Raw genomic sequence first — 15,934 nt, forward strand, 5'->3', positions numbered from 1 at the left:
CTCTCAACTGATTTTGGGCCATGCCTCAAGGAGGCATTTCAAAAATCTTAAAACCAATTGTTTTTGCAAAATTCTGTTTATGTCTCGGTTTCTCGTTTCAGTATAAATTTTATGCGTTGAGTTGTTGAGGGTAATTGTCCGGTTTAAATTTCTACTGGGATTGAATTATCTAGAGGGTTTTTCCGTCGGGAGGGAGATTTCGCTGTTGCGGTGGGGCCAGATTTCATGGCATAGTTTAAAAATTCGTCAAAAATGAAATAAAAAAAAGTTTTTTCAACTGAAAGTAAGGAACAACATTAAAACTTAAAACAAACAGGAATTATTACGTATATGAAAGGGGTTACTCTCTCTTCAACACCTCGATCTTTACGCTAAAGTTTGAATTTTGTCACAATTCTTCAAAAACGACTCTTTAAACACAAAAGTCGTTTAATTAGAACAATAAGAAGCTTTTTTAAAAGTGCTAAAAAAAACTTTAGCGTAAAGATTCAGGTGTTGAGGTGGGGGCAGCCCCCTTCATATACGTAATAATTTCTGTTTGTTTTAAGTTTTAATGTTTCTCCTTACTTTCAGTTGAAAAAACTTCTTCTTTTTTTTTACTTAGTATTACCATTAGATGAGAACTTGTGGGCATGTTATGTTTCATGTTAAACTTACTGGTATGTCTCTAAAAAGCAAAAGTTACAGTTAATGAATTCAAATCCTAGCCAAACGCGCCTAAATATATATTCCACCCTTTTAATAGAAATGCTTCGGAAAAGCATTGTTGCAGAAGAACGAACATCTGACAAATACCAATTGAAATCGAAATCAGGAAGCAAAACGATTTGACCAATAGTGTTCAGCCTATTTCGTTCAAATGTTTTCACCTTTACTTTAGTTAATAGCGCTTTATCTCTACTTCCATGCCTTCACATGAGAAGACTTGGAGAATTTACCCCTAACTCCCAGACATTTATCTTTATAAATTATAATTTTTCTTCGTATTTAAGACTCTCCTTCTGAAATCTTATTATGACATAACCCCTTTTAAATTCTGGTTAAAGACACTAATGTATACCAGTATCTTATAATTTGTTAACAAACTGCAAATCCTGAAAAATTTCCCACAAGGTTGCAACCAAACCTTGTCTAGAAGGAACTGTTGGTCTCACATTTGTATCCTGTTTTCTAATTATTACATCAACCAGCCAGTTGCTCTCAGCTCATTCTGTAGGTAGTAGCGTCAATTCACCAGACTGTATGAGAGGGCAAATGTATTTTTCAATATGAACTGGGGCAAACTTGTCGTTTTTTCACTTTTTTCGTAAAAAATACCAAAAAAGACAATTTTCAATGAAAATAACTCAATAAAAGGTATTTTTCAAAATCTTCATTGCCAGAATAACAACCAAAATATTTGGGTGCAATGGGGAAACGCGAATATGTTGATTGCCAAGAGCATGCAATATGGAATTTCATAGTACTGAATTTTTTTATTACAATGTTTTCTTCTGAGAAGTTCTTTATCTGTAATGGTACCAAAAACCGAAAATTAATCCCCCCATGATTTTGACGGATATATCCTACTCCAAATGTTGTCAAGATTAGTACCATTGCAGGGAGAACTGTGACACATTTTCAAGAGTAAAAATTAGTATATTTAGAAATAGTTTCACACATGCAACAAGTGGTATGTTTATGTTCTAGCTAACAAATTCACCGTGAAAACCAACAATTTATCAAAGGCCTTCCTAGAGCATAATTTAACCTATAATCTGGAGACATTCTTGAAAGTTTCATTCGTCTAGCTCAAATAATTTCCAAGGTGACAAGAAACCTCTCATAATAAAGGTATTATTTAAATAAAATAATATTCTAGAACTTAACCTATGTCGGGACCAAGGTGTTATCAAGTTTCTCTCCCCCAATAACGACCATCTTGAGTCAATATGTTCTGCTTTTTTGCTTATCTTTTCGTAAAATTTGGCAAGAAAGAACAAGAAATTTTTATTTTTTGGAGGAAGGGATAAACAAACTTGTCCTTAAGAAAGCGACTCACTTCCAACTGAAAAATCTGAACCAACTTAATCCAGCAAGCCTAAGTAAAACCTTTTGATCCAGCTAAGTTTAGCTGGATCCGACAAGCAAGAGCAACTCTGATCTTAACAGCTTCCTGAAATAAGCCTACTCCCGCTGGTGATAAATCCACCCTTTTCTTTATTCCCTGGCTACACCTCCCCTCCAGCTGATCAAGCGCTGCTTCTAGTTCTAATAAATCTTCTAAATCCTAATTGTCTAATCAATCTTGCATTATGTAAAGCTTTTAACTATTTTGTTATTGTTTAGAGATAGATGGCATTCTACCTACTTGAATGATAAAACTTTTCAGTGTGAACAGTTCTCGTTTTCTTTTCTGATGAGAAATACCGTGCGAGTCCAGAGCCTATACCTGAGAATCTAACTGCTGAATTGGCATTCGATATCAAATTTCACGATCAGATTGTGAATCGAGATCACATTTTAAGAGCCTGGCTTTCGATTGACGATCGGATAAATCCGATCATTTTCTTGAGAAAAGATGAGCACAATCATAACTTTTATTTCCAATCCATAGCAAAGTAAATAGTCAAAAAGTATTAATAATACGTGTTAGTCCTGGATTTTAAAGTCACACTTGTACTAGTAAATTGGAAAATTGAAATGGCAAGATATTAATTTGAAAAGATTGAATGTGTCATGTAGTGGCGCAGTGGGTTCGACCTTAGCTTGGTAATATGGGACCAAGAGATCGAACATTGCCGTAGCACCACACCGCAGGGCCGATGCAGAGACCTTAGTAGTCAAGAAGCGTCTTGAATCATATTACTTACTTTAAAATTGAATCAAGACTAATTTGTTCCTTAACTATTATCTACTAATATGTTATTTTTTCTTTTTTATTCTTTTTGTTTTTTTCTGCATTTTATGCCAGATTCATCTCAGAAATAGTAAAACTGCTTTTTAAGCCTTCAATCTTTTTTAATTTCAAACAACTAGGCTCCAATCTTAATTTCGATTGGTAAACAATAAATTTTATGCTTGAAAACTGAGCAACATTCAACCCGGTAAATACCAACGGGATTAATAAATGGTGCTGCACCGAGCATAGTTTTGATTTTATTCACAAATGTGATAAAAGTGCTATTAGGGCGTTACTCGTAATTTCTAAGATCATAATGAATATTATGGGTAAAACTTTTAAAAGCAGCATTTCTTCAAGGAAGTATGACATTTCTTGAAATTATCTTCCTTGGCGGAAAATGTAACTTGAAGAATTTTGGTAACTCTGGAAAAAGTACCAGAGCTCATTAAAATAAATCCGCCAATGGACTATACTTTTCTTTGGTAATTTTTTCCTTTAAATTGGGAATTTGATAAATTTTCGATTTTTTTTCGTTAATCTCGTTTTAGCTCCAGAGTACATGCATAGGATAAAAACGATTCAAGTAAGCGATACTTTTACAGACAACACTTCAGCACAGACGTGCTTATTGTTACACCCATCCATTGTGAGAAGTCTTTCGATTTTATATATACTCGGCAAAACCGGACTTGTGATAGCTAATTTTGGAAATACTTGTTCTATAGTGGGGGCTCTCTGAGGAAATGAGCATGCAAAGCTTGTGATAAATCTTGAGTGACATATGAGCTACAGAAGAATAGGCAATTAACCATATCTTACTCACCATTATTTAGGTTGAGTAAGAATCAAAGAGAAAACCTCCAGGGTAGATTGAACATCGGGCAGCATTTTCTGCCTTAGAATCAGTAGCAGTGTATATTCCTACACTTGTGGGCTACCGCACAACTCTTACAAATGGGCTACACCCAAGGTTTCAATTTCAAAAGAAAAAAGGCGTGGGGGGAGGTTCAAATTAGGGAAAACAGCGAGGGCTATAAAGTTCGAGCGATACAGGATAAAGAGACAGAAAATTCGATGTCGGTTCAATAGAAACAAAATTATCATAGAAACCCATACTTTTTTTTGTTATATACTCGCCTTAGAAAGCTAAATTCTGCCTGGAGCTTAGCTATTACAGAATTAGTCAGACATGAGGAGCTTTTAGTGAGGAACTGTTTTAATTGCTTCCCAGCAACAGTATATTCTATTACAAATCTCCTCACCAATGGATTTAAGTATTTTTCAAAACCGATGTTACAGTTAAAACATTGAAATTTCATCAAATGCATCTGGAAGATCCAGTTCTATAGCCCTACTGGACCCACACCTCTTCAATATCAGCATACTGAAATTAGGTTAAACTAAACTGTGCAAGTCCCAATCCCTTAAAAAACAAGAAAAAACTTTGAACCCATGATTTTCTGCAATTGCAAAATGTAGTGAATTTGCAACTATGACAGAAGAATGTTTTTATTTGTAAAAAATTTACAACATTTAGCTCTTTTGTATCTTTAAGATGTAAACAAAATTCAATGTTAAAACTGGGTAACAGGCTTCATGGACCTATTGAACATTTTTTGAGTCTGGAGTCCTCGAAAGAAAACATGATGTCCAGTAAAATTTTGAATTTTTGATTTGTAAAATAGTTCAAGCCTCACCATGGGTCCATTCAAAACGTAAATGTTTTAAATCTACATCTAGAAATTAACTTTGATCCGATATAGGTTTCTTACCCATGCTTGGAAGGCTGCATAAAACTGTGAACAGTACATTTTTACATTTGTTAGTAGAGGCGTAAAGAACAGTTCACCAAAAACTTCAGTTTTTGGTGAACTGTTTGAAAATCAAATATTTCTGATATTGATTTTCAATATCAACGGTTCGATCTTTGGTTTTAAAATCAAGATTTTTGTTGGGGGGGGGGGGGGGGTACAAATTTTTCTTTTCAGAAAACACCAAAAATTTGTTTATACACTTTTTTCTTACTTTCTTACGATTCGAACAAAAATCGGGGAGGGGGAGAGGGTTTAAACCCTTTGCCATCCCCCCACGCTAGAAACAGCGTTGCCCAAAAGTATCACTTTTTTCGTTGTCAGGCAGTTTCACTGTTTTTAATATCCACGACCAAGGCTCGTTGGCAATATACCTTTGACCGAGTGGGGACAGTTGTGAGTTAAAATATAACACAATATATGAAAATATTAATTTTTTCGAAAATACTAAATTTTCATGCGTAAATGCACATTAAGGCCTCGAAGAAAAAGGACCTGTGGTACCCGAAAAATCAAATTCAAATTATCCGAGTATTTATATTTTTCCCTCTTCGCAACTCACTGTACCGTAAACTTGATAAAATTATAATTTTACATTTAAAATCAGTCCAAATTAAGGATTTTTGTTCAAGGTTTTTATTTTGCTCTTTATTCCGTAAGAAGATAGACCTACTGTTGGTATTACCGCCAATGAGATAAATAATGCTAAACCATTTATTTATATTCAAATCATTTATCAAGTCAAAATTATTAATTAAAAAAATTCAAAACAAATCAAGGCAAGAACACTTCAATTACATATTCGACAGAGATCAACATATATAAACTCCTCTAATACAAATTAAATGACTTCCATTAATTACTGCTGCTTGCAATTATCTGGCATGTCCTCATCACCAAGCTTCCGAGCAGTTGACCTCGTAACCCTTCCTCTCACAGGTGGTTGAACTTTCCCTGGCTTTTCAGATTTGGTTTCAGGAAAACGACCGGCCGCAAAAGACGAAGTTCCTGGAAAACAAATGTTTGAAGGCTTACAATGTAAAATACTATTATTCATTTTTTTCATAGAGGTGATTGTGATTCTCCCACAGATTTGGAATGAAGCAAAAACAAAAGGGGTAAAGATAAACAATACAACCTTTGATACTCTCAATACGCTGAAATAATTTGTACGGGTTTAGTCACTGAGCAAAATCATTCGTTCTTACCCTAAATACCCGATTCTCACGGGTTTTTGAAATGAAGAAAAAAAGAGGTTAAAGATAAACGATACAACCTTCGATACTCTCAATATTCTCGATACCCTCAATACTCAGATACACAGGTTTAGTCATGAATACAATTATTCATTCATACCCTCAATACCATATTCTCCCGTATATTTGGAATGAAGGGAAAAGGTTAAAGATAAACGATAAAACCTTCGATACTCTCGAAACTCTCGATACCCTCAATACTCCGAAACACAGGTTTAGTCACTGGAATTTTTGGAATGAAGAAAAAAATTTCAAAGCAAAATGATGCAGCCTTCGATACCCTCAATACCCGATTCTCCCAAATTTTGAAATAAATTCCAAAAATGGTTAAAGATAAACGATGCAACCTTCGATACCCTTAATACGGGATTTTTCCGAATTTTTGGAATGAAGCAAAAAAAAAAAAGATTAAAGATAAGCCATGCAGCCTTCGATCCCCTCAACACTCAATTTCTCCGATTTTTTGGAATGAAGCGAAAAAGGGTTAAAGATAAATAGGACTACCTTATAAAATGATATTAAATTGCAAATTACTTGCTAAATTACAAAACTACCTTATAAAATTTCAAAATAAGCGTCTGATAAAAAATACTGATTAATAACAAGCTTCTTGGCTTCACTTGGGTATCAGGGATGAAATGGTAACGTGATCGACTGACGAAAGAAAAAATCAAAGTTATGTATGGTGCCAGACAGAACCATCTATCCTGAAAGGGCTAAGGAAAAATATGCCTACAATAACGATACGGCCATTATACTATCGATAGTATCAGACATTGGAGAAAATAACACAATTCTCTGTTTGTATTTGCACTACTGATTTATGCAAAGCCTCGAGATTCATGACACTAATACCCTAATTGTTTAATTAGGTTGTTTTAAAGAAAAGTCTAATGATACTAATAAAACGTAGAAAGTGAGGAGTGAACTGGAATAAAGCTTTCTTAACAAGACTTCAATTAAAATATCACATTTCTTTAGATGTTTTTTTTTTTTTTTTTTTTTATTCAATGTCTTTGCGGTTTCATTTGAATGATGATTTTGTTCGTGCTTGATCCATAGTCATAGTTAGATAGTTCGACAGTTCGATAATTCGACATCGACATTTCGACAGTTCAATAATTCGACATCGATAGTGCGATAATCCCATTTATTCATATTGTTTGTGTTCACGATAAGTTTGAATAATTCCGTTTAAACAAAACTTTAATCTCAAAATAACCCTTTCACATATTTCTCCATATAAATAAAACTCTAAATCTATATACAAATCAAGAATCTATAGAATAAACCTGTCTATTTAAAAAGGTCTTCTATCTCAAAATAAGCCTTTTATATTTTTCTGTACGGAAATATAACTCTGAATCTATATAGATATTAAGAATATATAGAATAAAAAGTCCGTTTAAAAATAATTTGCATCTCAAAATCGGACTTTTATATGTTTCTATAGGCATAACTTTATGCATATAAAGTTTTCTTTATATAATTTGACCAGACATTTTTAGCTATCCAATAAATACGAATTGGGCAATGGAAAAAATTACCTTTAAAAACCACAAATTTCATCTAATGCATTGTCAGAAGTTGCAGTATAACTAAGCCTTAGAAATACTTCAAATTTATTTACAATACATCAAAACTTTATAGCAATGTCTCTGAAAATGTTAAGACTTCAATTTTTTTTTTTTTTTTTTTTTTTTTTTATTATTATAGAAAACTTGATTTGGAAAGGAATGAACTGAAATTGCAAAATCTACGGTTAATCGCACTCAGAACTCATTCTTTTATAGAAACGAGTAAGAAAGTGAAGGGCTCCATTGGTGCGCCTTTATCTTCTGGTTGCACTTGCTGAGGCATGTGGTAAGTACTCTCATATCAGTACCTCGTACACGTATAATTTTAGACTCCATATCTTCAATTGAAGGCTTTTGAAATGAAAGTTTTCAGAATATTTTGATTTTAAAAGGTGAAGTGGAATTAAAAAACCTACGTATCGCCTCACTCTAATCGAAATGATATATCTCATAATTCTAAGAAATTGACACAAAGCATTAACATCAAATAAGTGTTATCGACGCATTTCTCCGGCTAAAACTGTTTGTTCAGTCTGAACCCTTCTCAGCCTCCCCCCCCCCCGTCCCTGAATCCTGGCTACGTTCAATCCTGGCTCCTTGTGCTGGTAGAGCATATATTACGAATCTAGTGGTTTCAAAAATGGCTGTAGTTCAGTTGGCACCCTTCTCTCCTCCCCTCCTCCCGATCCCTGAATCCTGGCTTCATTCATGATATTCAGTAGTTTTATATAAATACATTAAATTAAATAAGTGTTATTTATGCATTCTTCCAGATAAAATTAGCTGTCAGTCTTTACGCTTCTCCCCCCCCCCCCCCATCCCTTAGTCCTAGCTACATTCATGGTTCTTAGTAGTTCTATACAAGCACTATAATCAAATAAGTGCATTAGGAACTTACCAGGAACAGTTTCCAGTTTCATTGACGGGTGATTTTTCCTTGGCGAGTTGACTTTTCCTAAGGGTATGCGTGGTATTTCAATCTCCGCTGTTTTACCTTCTACTGCGCTACTATTTGGTGGCACCGGCTTGCTTGGAACAATATCTTCTACGATTTTCATTTTTTTGGCGTTCGGCTCTGTTTTTGCTATTGGCTTTTCCTCGGTCTTTGTGACTTCTAAAGGAGTTATTTTTTTGGAGGTGGACTGCATCTCAACAACACTTTCTCTTCCTGATTCTTCTCTCGATTCCTCCTGTATGGCGTTAAGCTGTGGTTGGTGCAATGTCTCTAAGGACACCACTTTCTCTGGTTGACCAACTTCGATATAGTACTTATTTCTAAAACAAAAAGATAACGAAATTCAGGATATGGGTATTTAAAAGAACTGGATTATACCAAATTGGGCATTTAGGAAAAACAAATGAAGGCAATCGAAGGACTGAAGTTGCATAAGCTGATAATTTCTCGCTGATTAGAGAACTGTTTCAGTTTCTTTGTTCAGTTGCAATTTCAGAACGAGTTCTTTTTATTCACATTTATGAAAGTAAATCCCAACCAGGTCGACCCTTGTAAAATATTCTTTTAATGTTAATTTTGGCTATTAGCAGTCTATTTCTGTCGCTGATTCACGTTCTTTAACATTCTAGATGTTGTTGGTATGATTCTTTACGAGTATTCTACAGGACAATAATACTTTCTATTAGTCCCGTTTGATGTTGCATTATATTTAAGACGGACACATGTTTTGGATTTGAAAAGGGTGGAAATAATTTCGTACCCAGTTCTGTGGGTGCTTATCGTACTGGAATAATTGTTATTAAAGCTGTATGTTGATTAAAATTTTAATCTCGAAATACAGACTTGAGTAAATGAATATTTAGAAATATACAAGCAACGGAAAAAACTTTTATCAATAAACGGTTTTAATCAAAGTAATAAATTAAACTTGTCCTTGTCCTTGACCAGGGTAACGACAATATCGTTACCCCTCTTCAAACAGTCCAATGTGTGCAACACAACTCTAGTACCCAGCTCTTTACGGCTATAACTCAAACGCTGTTCAAAGTCAGTAAATGCTCCACTTCTGCTGAATATTTATTTTATCCGGTTTTGAAAGCCTACATAGATGTAGACAGTTAAATTTGACTGAAGCACATTGACTAAGCTTTCAAAATCGTCAAATAAAAGTTCGATCATTTTGCCTTGTCCTAGTCCTTGGCTATCATTAACCATAAAACTATTTCACAAAAGGCTAGCACAAATTATTCGGAAATGTAATCTATGGAAGTATTGTTTCGAAGGTCATGTTGTTAAAATTAGAAATTATGAAAAAAATTTCGACCTTGTCCCGTAAATTAGAGCAGGTATATCTATATAGGATCACTCTTATGTTGAATGTCACTCTTGTTTCTCAGACTATTAAAGTAAAAACAAATTTTTTACTGTACACTCACGAGTTTAGTTTTCCAAGGTTCTTTATAATTTCAAAAAGAAAAAGGAGGAAACTAGCATTTTTCTCGGGATAAGCTATCAAGCAATGGGACAATTTTAATTTGAGGTCAATTAAGTTACAGCCTAGTTCATTTCAATATTCTTTAGGTCAATTTAGCTTTCTTGTAATTCTGGAAAACATTCTAACGAGGCAAATCTTTAATAGCAATTGAGATCGGGCTCCCACTAATCTGCTTAGTTTCTGCTTTTATCTTTAAATAAAAGCGCTCAAAACAGCTCAGAACAGAAAATAGCTGAAAACAGCTCAGTGAGCTGTTTTCAGCTCACTCATAGTTCAACGCAAGTCAGTGATACACCGTGGTCAAAACAGCTGCGTATACGCCTTGCCCCCCCCTCAATCTGTTCAATGTTTCAGTCTTTACTCCATTCCCACCAAGTTCAAGTTTCTTTTAAATCCGTTCTCAAGACCTTTCCCTCCGTTCTAAAACGGCCTGCATTTAGTTTGGTACCAGATGGATGATCATAAAGCACTTTTCTGTATTTTCTTTCTTCCGTAAAGGACAACCTAAGCAAGGTTGCCGCCCAGTGAAAAAAAAAATCACTAGATTTTAATAATATCTCAATGATTTTTAGTGATTTTCCTCAATAATCTAGTTTTTTTATGTGCTGATTTAGTGATTTTTTTCTTTGGGCAATATAAAAATAACTAGAAATAGTGATGATCACTAGGTGTGGCAACCCTGAACCTAACCATCCTAACATTTCTTTTAAAAAGAGCCCAAGACAGTGGGAGCATACCGCATTTGTCGTACCCACGTAAAATTCGAAGAATACGTCACAAAAGGATTTTTCTTCAATTTCAGATCCGCTTACTCAGAAGAAAAGCCTTTTAACATTCACCCTTACCTTTGATTCTCATTGGTGCGATTTTTTTTAACAAAAAACGGCTCACGGATAGCGGATGCTGGAAAATCGCAAAAACGGTCACACAGAAACGGTTCACTGCAGCCGTTGAAGTGCAAAGATACTATGATATGTTTAAAAAGCATATTCATAGGAATAGGCTAAATTAAATTCTAGAAGCCAAGAAAAATATTCAAAGGGCTAATCTGTAATAGCCTAGGCTAACTATGTCTAATGAAATATACAAGTGTTATCTTCTTGGATCATTTCCTTGTAAAAAAAAAAAAACGAGGACTTGCCTATTTAAATTTTGTATTGAAAGGACAGAATCCTCTGGTTGTTTGTCGAATACTAACGGAAAACTTTTGATAAACAGGTTTAGTTTCTCAGTTACGTGCAATTTATGGTTCTACAATGCTTTCAATTTAAAATAACGGATGCGATTTTCAACGGCTCAGTAGAAATATTTCAACGCAGCCATTGACCCGTTGTGACGCAGAAACTTTCAGCAAAAAACGGGAAAATTTAACGGATCACGCAAAAACGGCCATTATGGCGTGAAATCGCATCAGTGGGAGCTCAGGGTTAAAGTTTGGCGGCTAAGAGTCATACTGGTGGTTATATATTCAACTAATCCACAGAGTTGGCAAGCGTCCAATTCTATCCTGGACTCTATCTAAACTATAACTATTATAAACTTTGAGTCGGGACTTGAAACAAATAAAAGAGCAAATGCATAATTTTTCCTTGGGATGGCCGTATTCTATTGTCACTTGGACTTAAGGCAAAAAGACAAGAAAATGAGGCAAAGCTTTAGGAGAGAAAAGAGAAATTACAATCAATAAAATAAATAAAAAAGTTATAAGATTAAATTAGACCTAAATTAAATAAAATTAACTGAATTCAATTTAAAAATATAGAATACCTGTATTCAATGCATTTGGTCTTGTAATGTTCTGCAATGGATGCATTCTTCATAACTTTACTCTCAAGCTCCTTCTTTTGCACTTTAAGAAGTTCTAACTCTTTTTCCATTTTCTTCATACATCGCTCAAGTAGAATAACTTCAGTTTTCTAAAAAAAAAAAAAAAAATTATAAATAAATAATAAACACAAATTAAAAAATTACTCTGATGCCATCTTTGACCTAAAAGTCGATTTCAGCTATTCAGATTTTTCAGCCAAATAACTTCAATGCCCACTTCAGTAGCTTCACTACTAACAGTAACTTCCCTGAAGAACCTTCAGCCAAGTAAGTTTTCAGGTAACACATTGAAGTCACCGAACTGACATATTCGGGGCACACAGACACACAGAGACACACACACACACACAGAGACACAAAAAGAGACACACAGACAAACAGACAACAGAGAGACACTCAGAGACAGAGAAACACACAAAAACACACACACACACACAGACACACACACTCACACACACACACACAAAATCAAAAACAGACACACAAAAAAACAGAGACACACACACAAACACACACAAAAACACACAAAAACACACAAACACACACACCAACACAGAAACACACACAAACACACACAAACACAGACAGCAGACACACACACACACAGAGACACAGACACACACACACACACAGACACACATAGACACACACACACACACAGACACACACACGCAGACAGACACACACACAAACACAGAAAAACAGACAAACAGACACACACACACACAGACACACACACACACACAGATACACACATACACAGACGGACACACAAACACAGAGAAACACCCACACAGAGACAGAAACCGATACAAAAAAAGAGACATAGAAAGAGACAAACAGACAGAGAGAAAAACACACAGAGATACAGAGACAGACACACACACAGACAGACACAAAGAAAGACAGACAAAGAGAGACAGAGACACAGACTGTCAGACAGCCTCACGCACACACACACACACACTCAGTCACAGACAGACAACTACGCAGACAAACACACACACACAGACAATCACACTACCAGACCACAACACACTCAGACTCAACCTCTCACAGACCCCAACACATACACTGTCAAACAGAATCAGACACTATCACACACAGACGCACAACCACACACACACACACTCAACCACACACACACAATCAAACACACACACTCACAGAGAAACAGACAAACTCACACAGAGACAAACATTCAGACAGACACACACAGACACACACACTGGCACACAAATAGACACACACACACACACAGACAGAAACAGAGACACACACACACACACACACACAGAGACACACACAGAAAGACACACACACACAAAGACATACACTTACAAACACACAGACACACACAGACACACACACACAAAGACAGACAGACACACAGACAGACAATCAGAAACACAGATAGATACAAACACACATACACACTGAGATAGAAAAACACACACACACATTCACACACGCAGACAAACACACACAGACACACGCACCCCCCCCCACTCTCTCACCCAGCCACACCAACACACACCGCCCCCGACACAAACACACACACACACAGACCCCCACACACACACACACAGACACACAAACACAGACACAATAAGAGACACACAGACACACACACAGAGAGACCCACAAACAAAAACAGACACAAACACAAAGAGACACACACACGCTGAGACCCAATCACACACTCACACACTCTCACTCACACAAGCAGACACACACACACACACAGACAGACCCACACTCTCACACAGACTCCCACACACACACACCCAGACAACCAGACTCACACACACCGAGCCCCCCAAACACTCCCCCACACTCACCCACACCACCACACAAAGACACACACAAACACACAGACACACACACAGACACAGACTCAAACACAGTCACTCACACCCAGAGACTCCAACACCCACAGACACGAACAGAGAGACACACACACACACAGACAGAAACCCACAGAGACACACTCAGAGCCGATCACACACAGACTGACAAACACGCCGACACACAAAGAGACACAAAGCCCCGCACAGACACCCCCAGACCCACCCCAACAGACAGAGACAGAGACACACCCTCAGAGAGACGCACAAAGACACACAGACACACAAACAAACACACAGACACACAAACAAAATCAGACACACACACTATCAGACAGACAGTCTCTGTCTGAGACCCTCACTGAGACACTCTGACACAGACACACACACACAGACACTCACACAGAGACACACACACACAGCGACTCACAGAGAGACACAGAGACACACACCTACACAGAGAGAGACACAGACACAGACACAGTGACCTACAGAGACATAGACACAGAGAGACACACACAGACACACAGACAAACAGAGACACAGACACACACAGAGACACAAAAACAGACACATACACAAACACACACACAGACAGACACACACAAACACAGACCCACCCAGGCAGACACACACACACAGACACACACACACACACAGAGAGACACACACACACACACACACACAGACACACACACACACACAGTGTGGCTCTCTGGGTGACTGTTGTTGTCTGTATGTCTGTGTGTGTCTGGGTATCTGTGTGTGTCTCATAGTCTGTGAGTGTCTGTGTGTGTCAGAGTTTCACAGTGTCTCTGTGGGTCTCAGTGAGTCTGTGTGTGTCTCTCTGTGTGTGTGTGTCTATGTGTCTGTGGGTGTGTGTGTTTGTGTGTCTGTGTGTCTGTGTGTGTCTGTATGTGTCTGTGTGTGTGTCTGTGTGTGTGTGTGTGTCTGTGTGTTTGTCTGTATGTGTCTGTGTGTCTGTGTGTCTGTGGGTCTCTGTGTCTGTGTGTCTCTGTCTCTGTCTGTGTGTCTGTGTGTGTGTATGTGTGTGTGTGTATGTCAGTGTGAGTATGTGTGTGTGTGTCTGTGGATGTGTGTGAGTCTCTGTGTGTTTCTGTGTTTGTCTGTGTGTGTGTGTCTGTCTTTGTGTGTCTGTTTGTCTTTGTGTCTGTCTGATTTTGTGTGTGTTTGTCTTTGTCTATGTGTGTTGGTTTGTGTGTGTGTGTGTGTGTCTGTGTGTGTGTGTGTGTCTGTGTGTCTGTGTGTGTGTGTGTGTGTGTCTGTGTGTGTGTGTCTCTGTCTGTCTGTCTGTGTGTGTTTGTGTGCGTTTGTGTGTGTGTCTGTCTGTGTGTGTGTGTGTGTGTGTGTGTGTGTGTGTGTCTCTCTCTCTGTCTGTTTGTGTTTGTGTGTGTGTTTGTGTGGGTGTGTGTGTCTGTGTGTGTGTGTGTGTGTGTCTGTGTCTGTCTGTGTGTGTCTGTGTGTGTGTGTGTGTCTGTGTGTGTGTCTGTGTCTCTGTCTTTCTGTGTGTGTGTGTGTCTGTGTGTGTGTCTATGTGTGTCTGTGTCTGTCTGTGTGTCTGTGTGTCTGTGTGTGTGTCTGTGTGTGTGTCTGTGTGTGTGTGTGTGTGTGTCTGTGTGTGTGTGTGTGTGTATGTGTCGTGTGTCTCTGTGTCTGTGTCTGTGTGTCTTTGTCGGAGTCTTTTTGTGTGTGTCTCTGTTTCTGTGTGTGTAGGTGTTTGTGTGTGTGTCTGTGGGTGTCTGTCTCTCTGTGTGTCTCAGTGTCTGTCTGTGTGTCTCTCTGTGTTTGTCTATATGTCTGTGTGTCTGTGTGTTTGTGTCTGTGTGTTTGTGTCTGTGTGTGTGTGTCTGTCTGTTTGTGTCGGTTTGTTTGTGTCCCAATGATTGTGTCAGGTTGATATTGACTGTTGGTTTGTGTCTGATTGTGAGTCAGAGAGGGTGAGACTGACAGTGGGAGAGACTGTGTGGGTGTGTGTGTGTGTGTGTCTGTGTGAGTTTCTGTGTGTGTGTGTCTGTTTGTGTGTGTATATGTGTATGTGTGTGTGTGTCTATGTATGTGTGTGTGTCTCTGTGTCTCTTTGTGTGTGTCTATGTGTGTGTGTGTGTCGTGTCTCTGTGTGTGTGTGTCTATTTGTCTGTGTCTGTGTGTCTGTTTGTGTGTGGTTTTGTGTGTATGTGTCAGTGGGTGTCTTTGTGTTTGTCTCTTTCTGTGTGTGTATGTCTCTCTGTGTGTCTGTGTGTCTGTCTGTGTGTGTCTCTCTG

At 37.4% G+C, this 15,934-nt stretch overlaps 1 protein-coding gene across 1 annotated transcript in view; it reads right to left on the bottom strand.

Annotated features, from left to right (window-relative positions):
- Positions 1-5,395: 5,395 nt before the first annotated feature.
- The window catches only part of LOC148950026 (uncharacterized), a 140,687-nt gene continuing 130,148 nt past the window's right edge, over positions 5,396-15,934 (bottom strand). Inside the window, exons 21-23 of the mRNA XM_089092077.1 lie at positions 11,746-11,894; positions 8,427-8,803; positions 5,396-5,703 (exon numbers count right to left, since the gene is read on the bottom strand). Of these exons, the coding sequence (XP_088948203.1) occupies positions 5,555-5,703; positions 8,427-8,803; positions 11,746-11,894 (675 nt within the window). The 3' untranslated portion in view covers positions 5,396-5,554. The remainder of the gene's footprint in view (positions 5,704-8,426; positions 8,804-11,745; positions 11,895-15,934) is intronic.

The sequence above is a fragment of the Artemia sp. Qi Xiang Cuo genome, chromosome 7 (genome assembly GCF_049724085.1).
Source record: "Artemia sp. Qi Xiang Cuo chromosome 7, ASM4972408v1, whole genome shotgun sequence".
NCBI lineage: Eukaryota > Metazoa > Arthropoda > Branchiopoda > Anostraca > Artemiidae > Artemia > Artemia sp. Qi Xiang Cuo.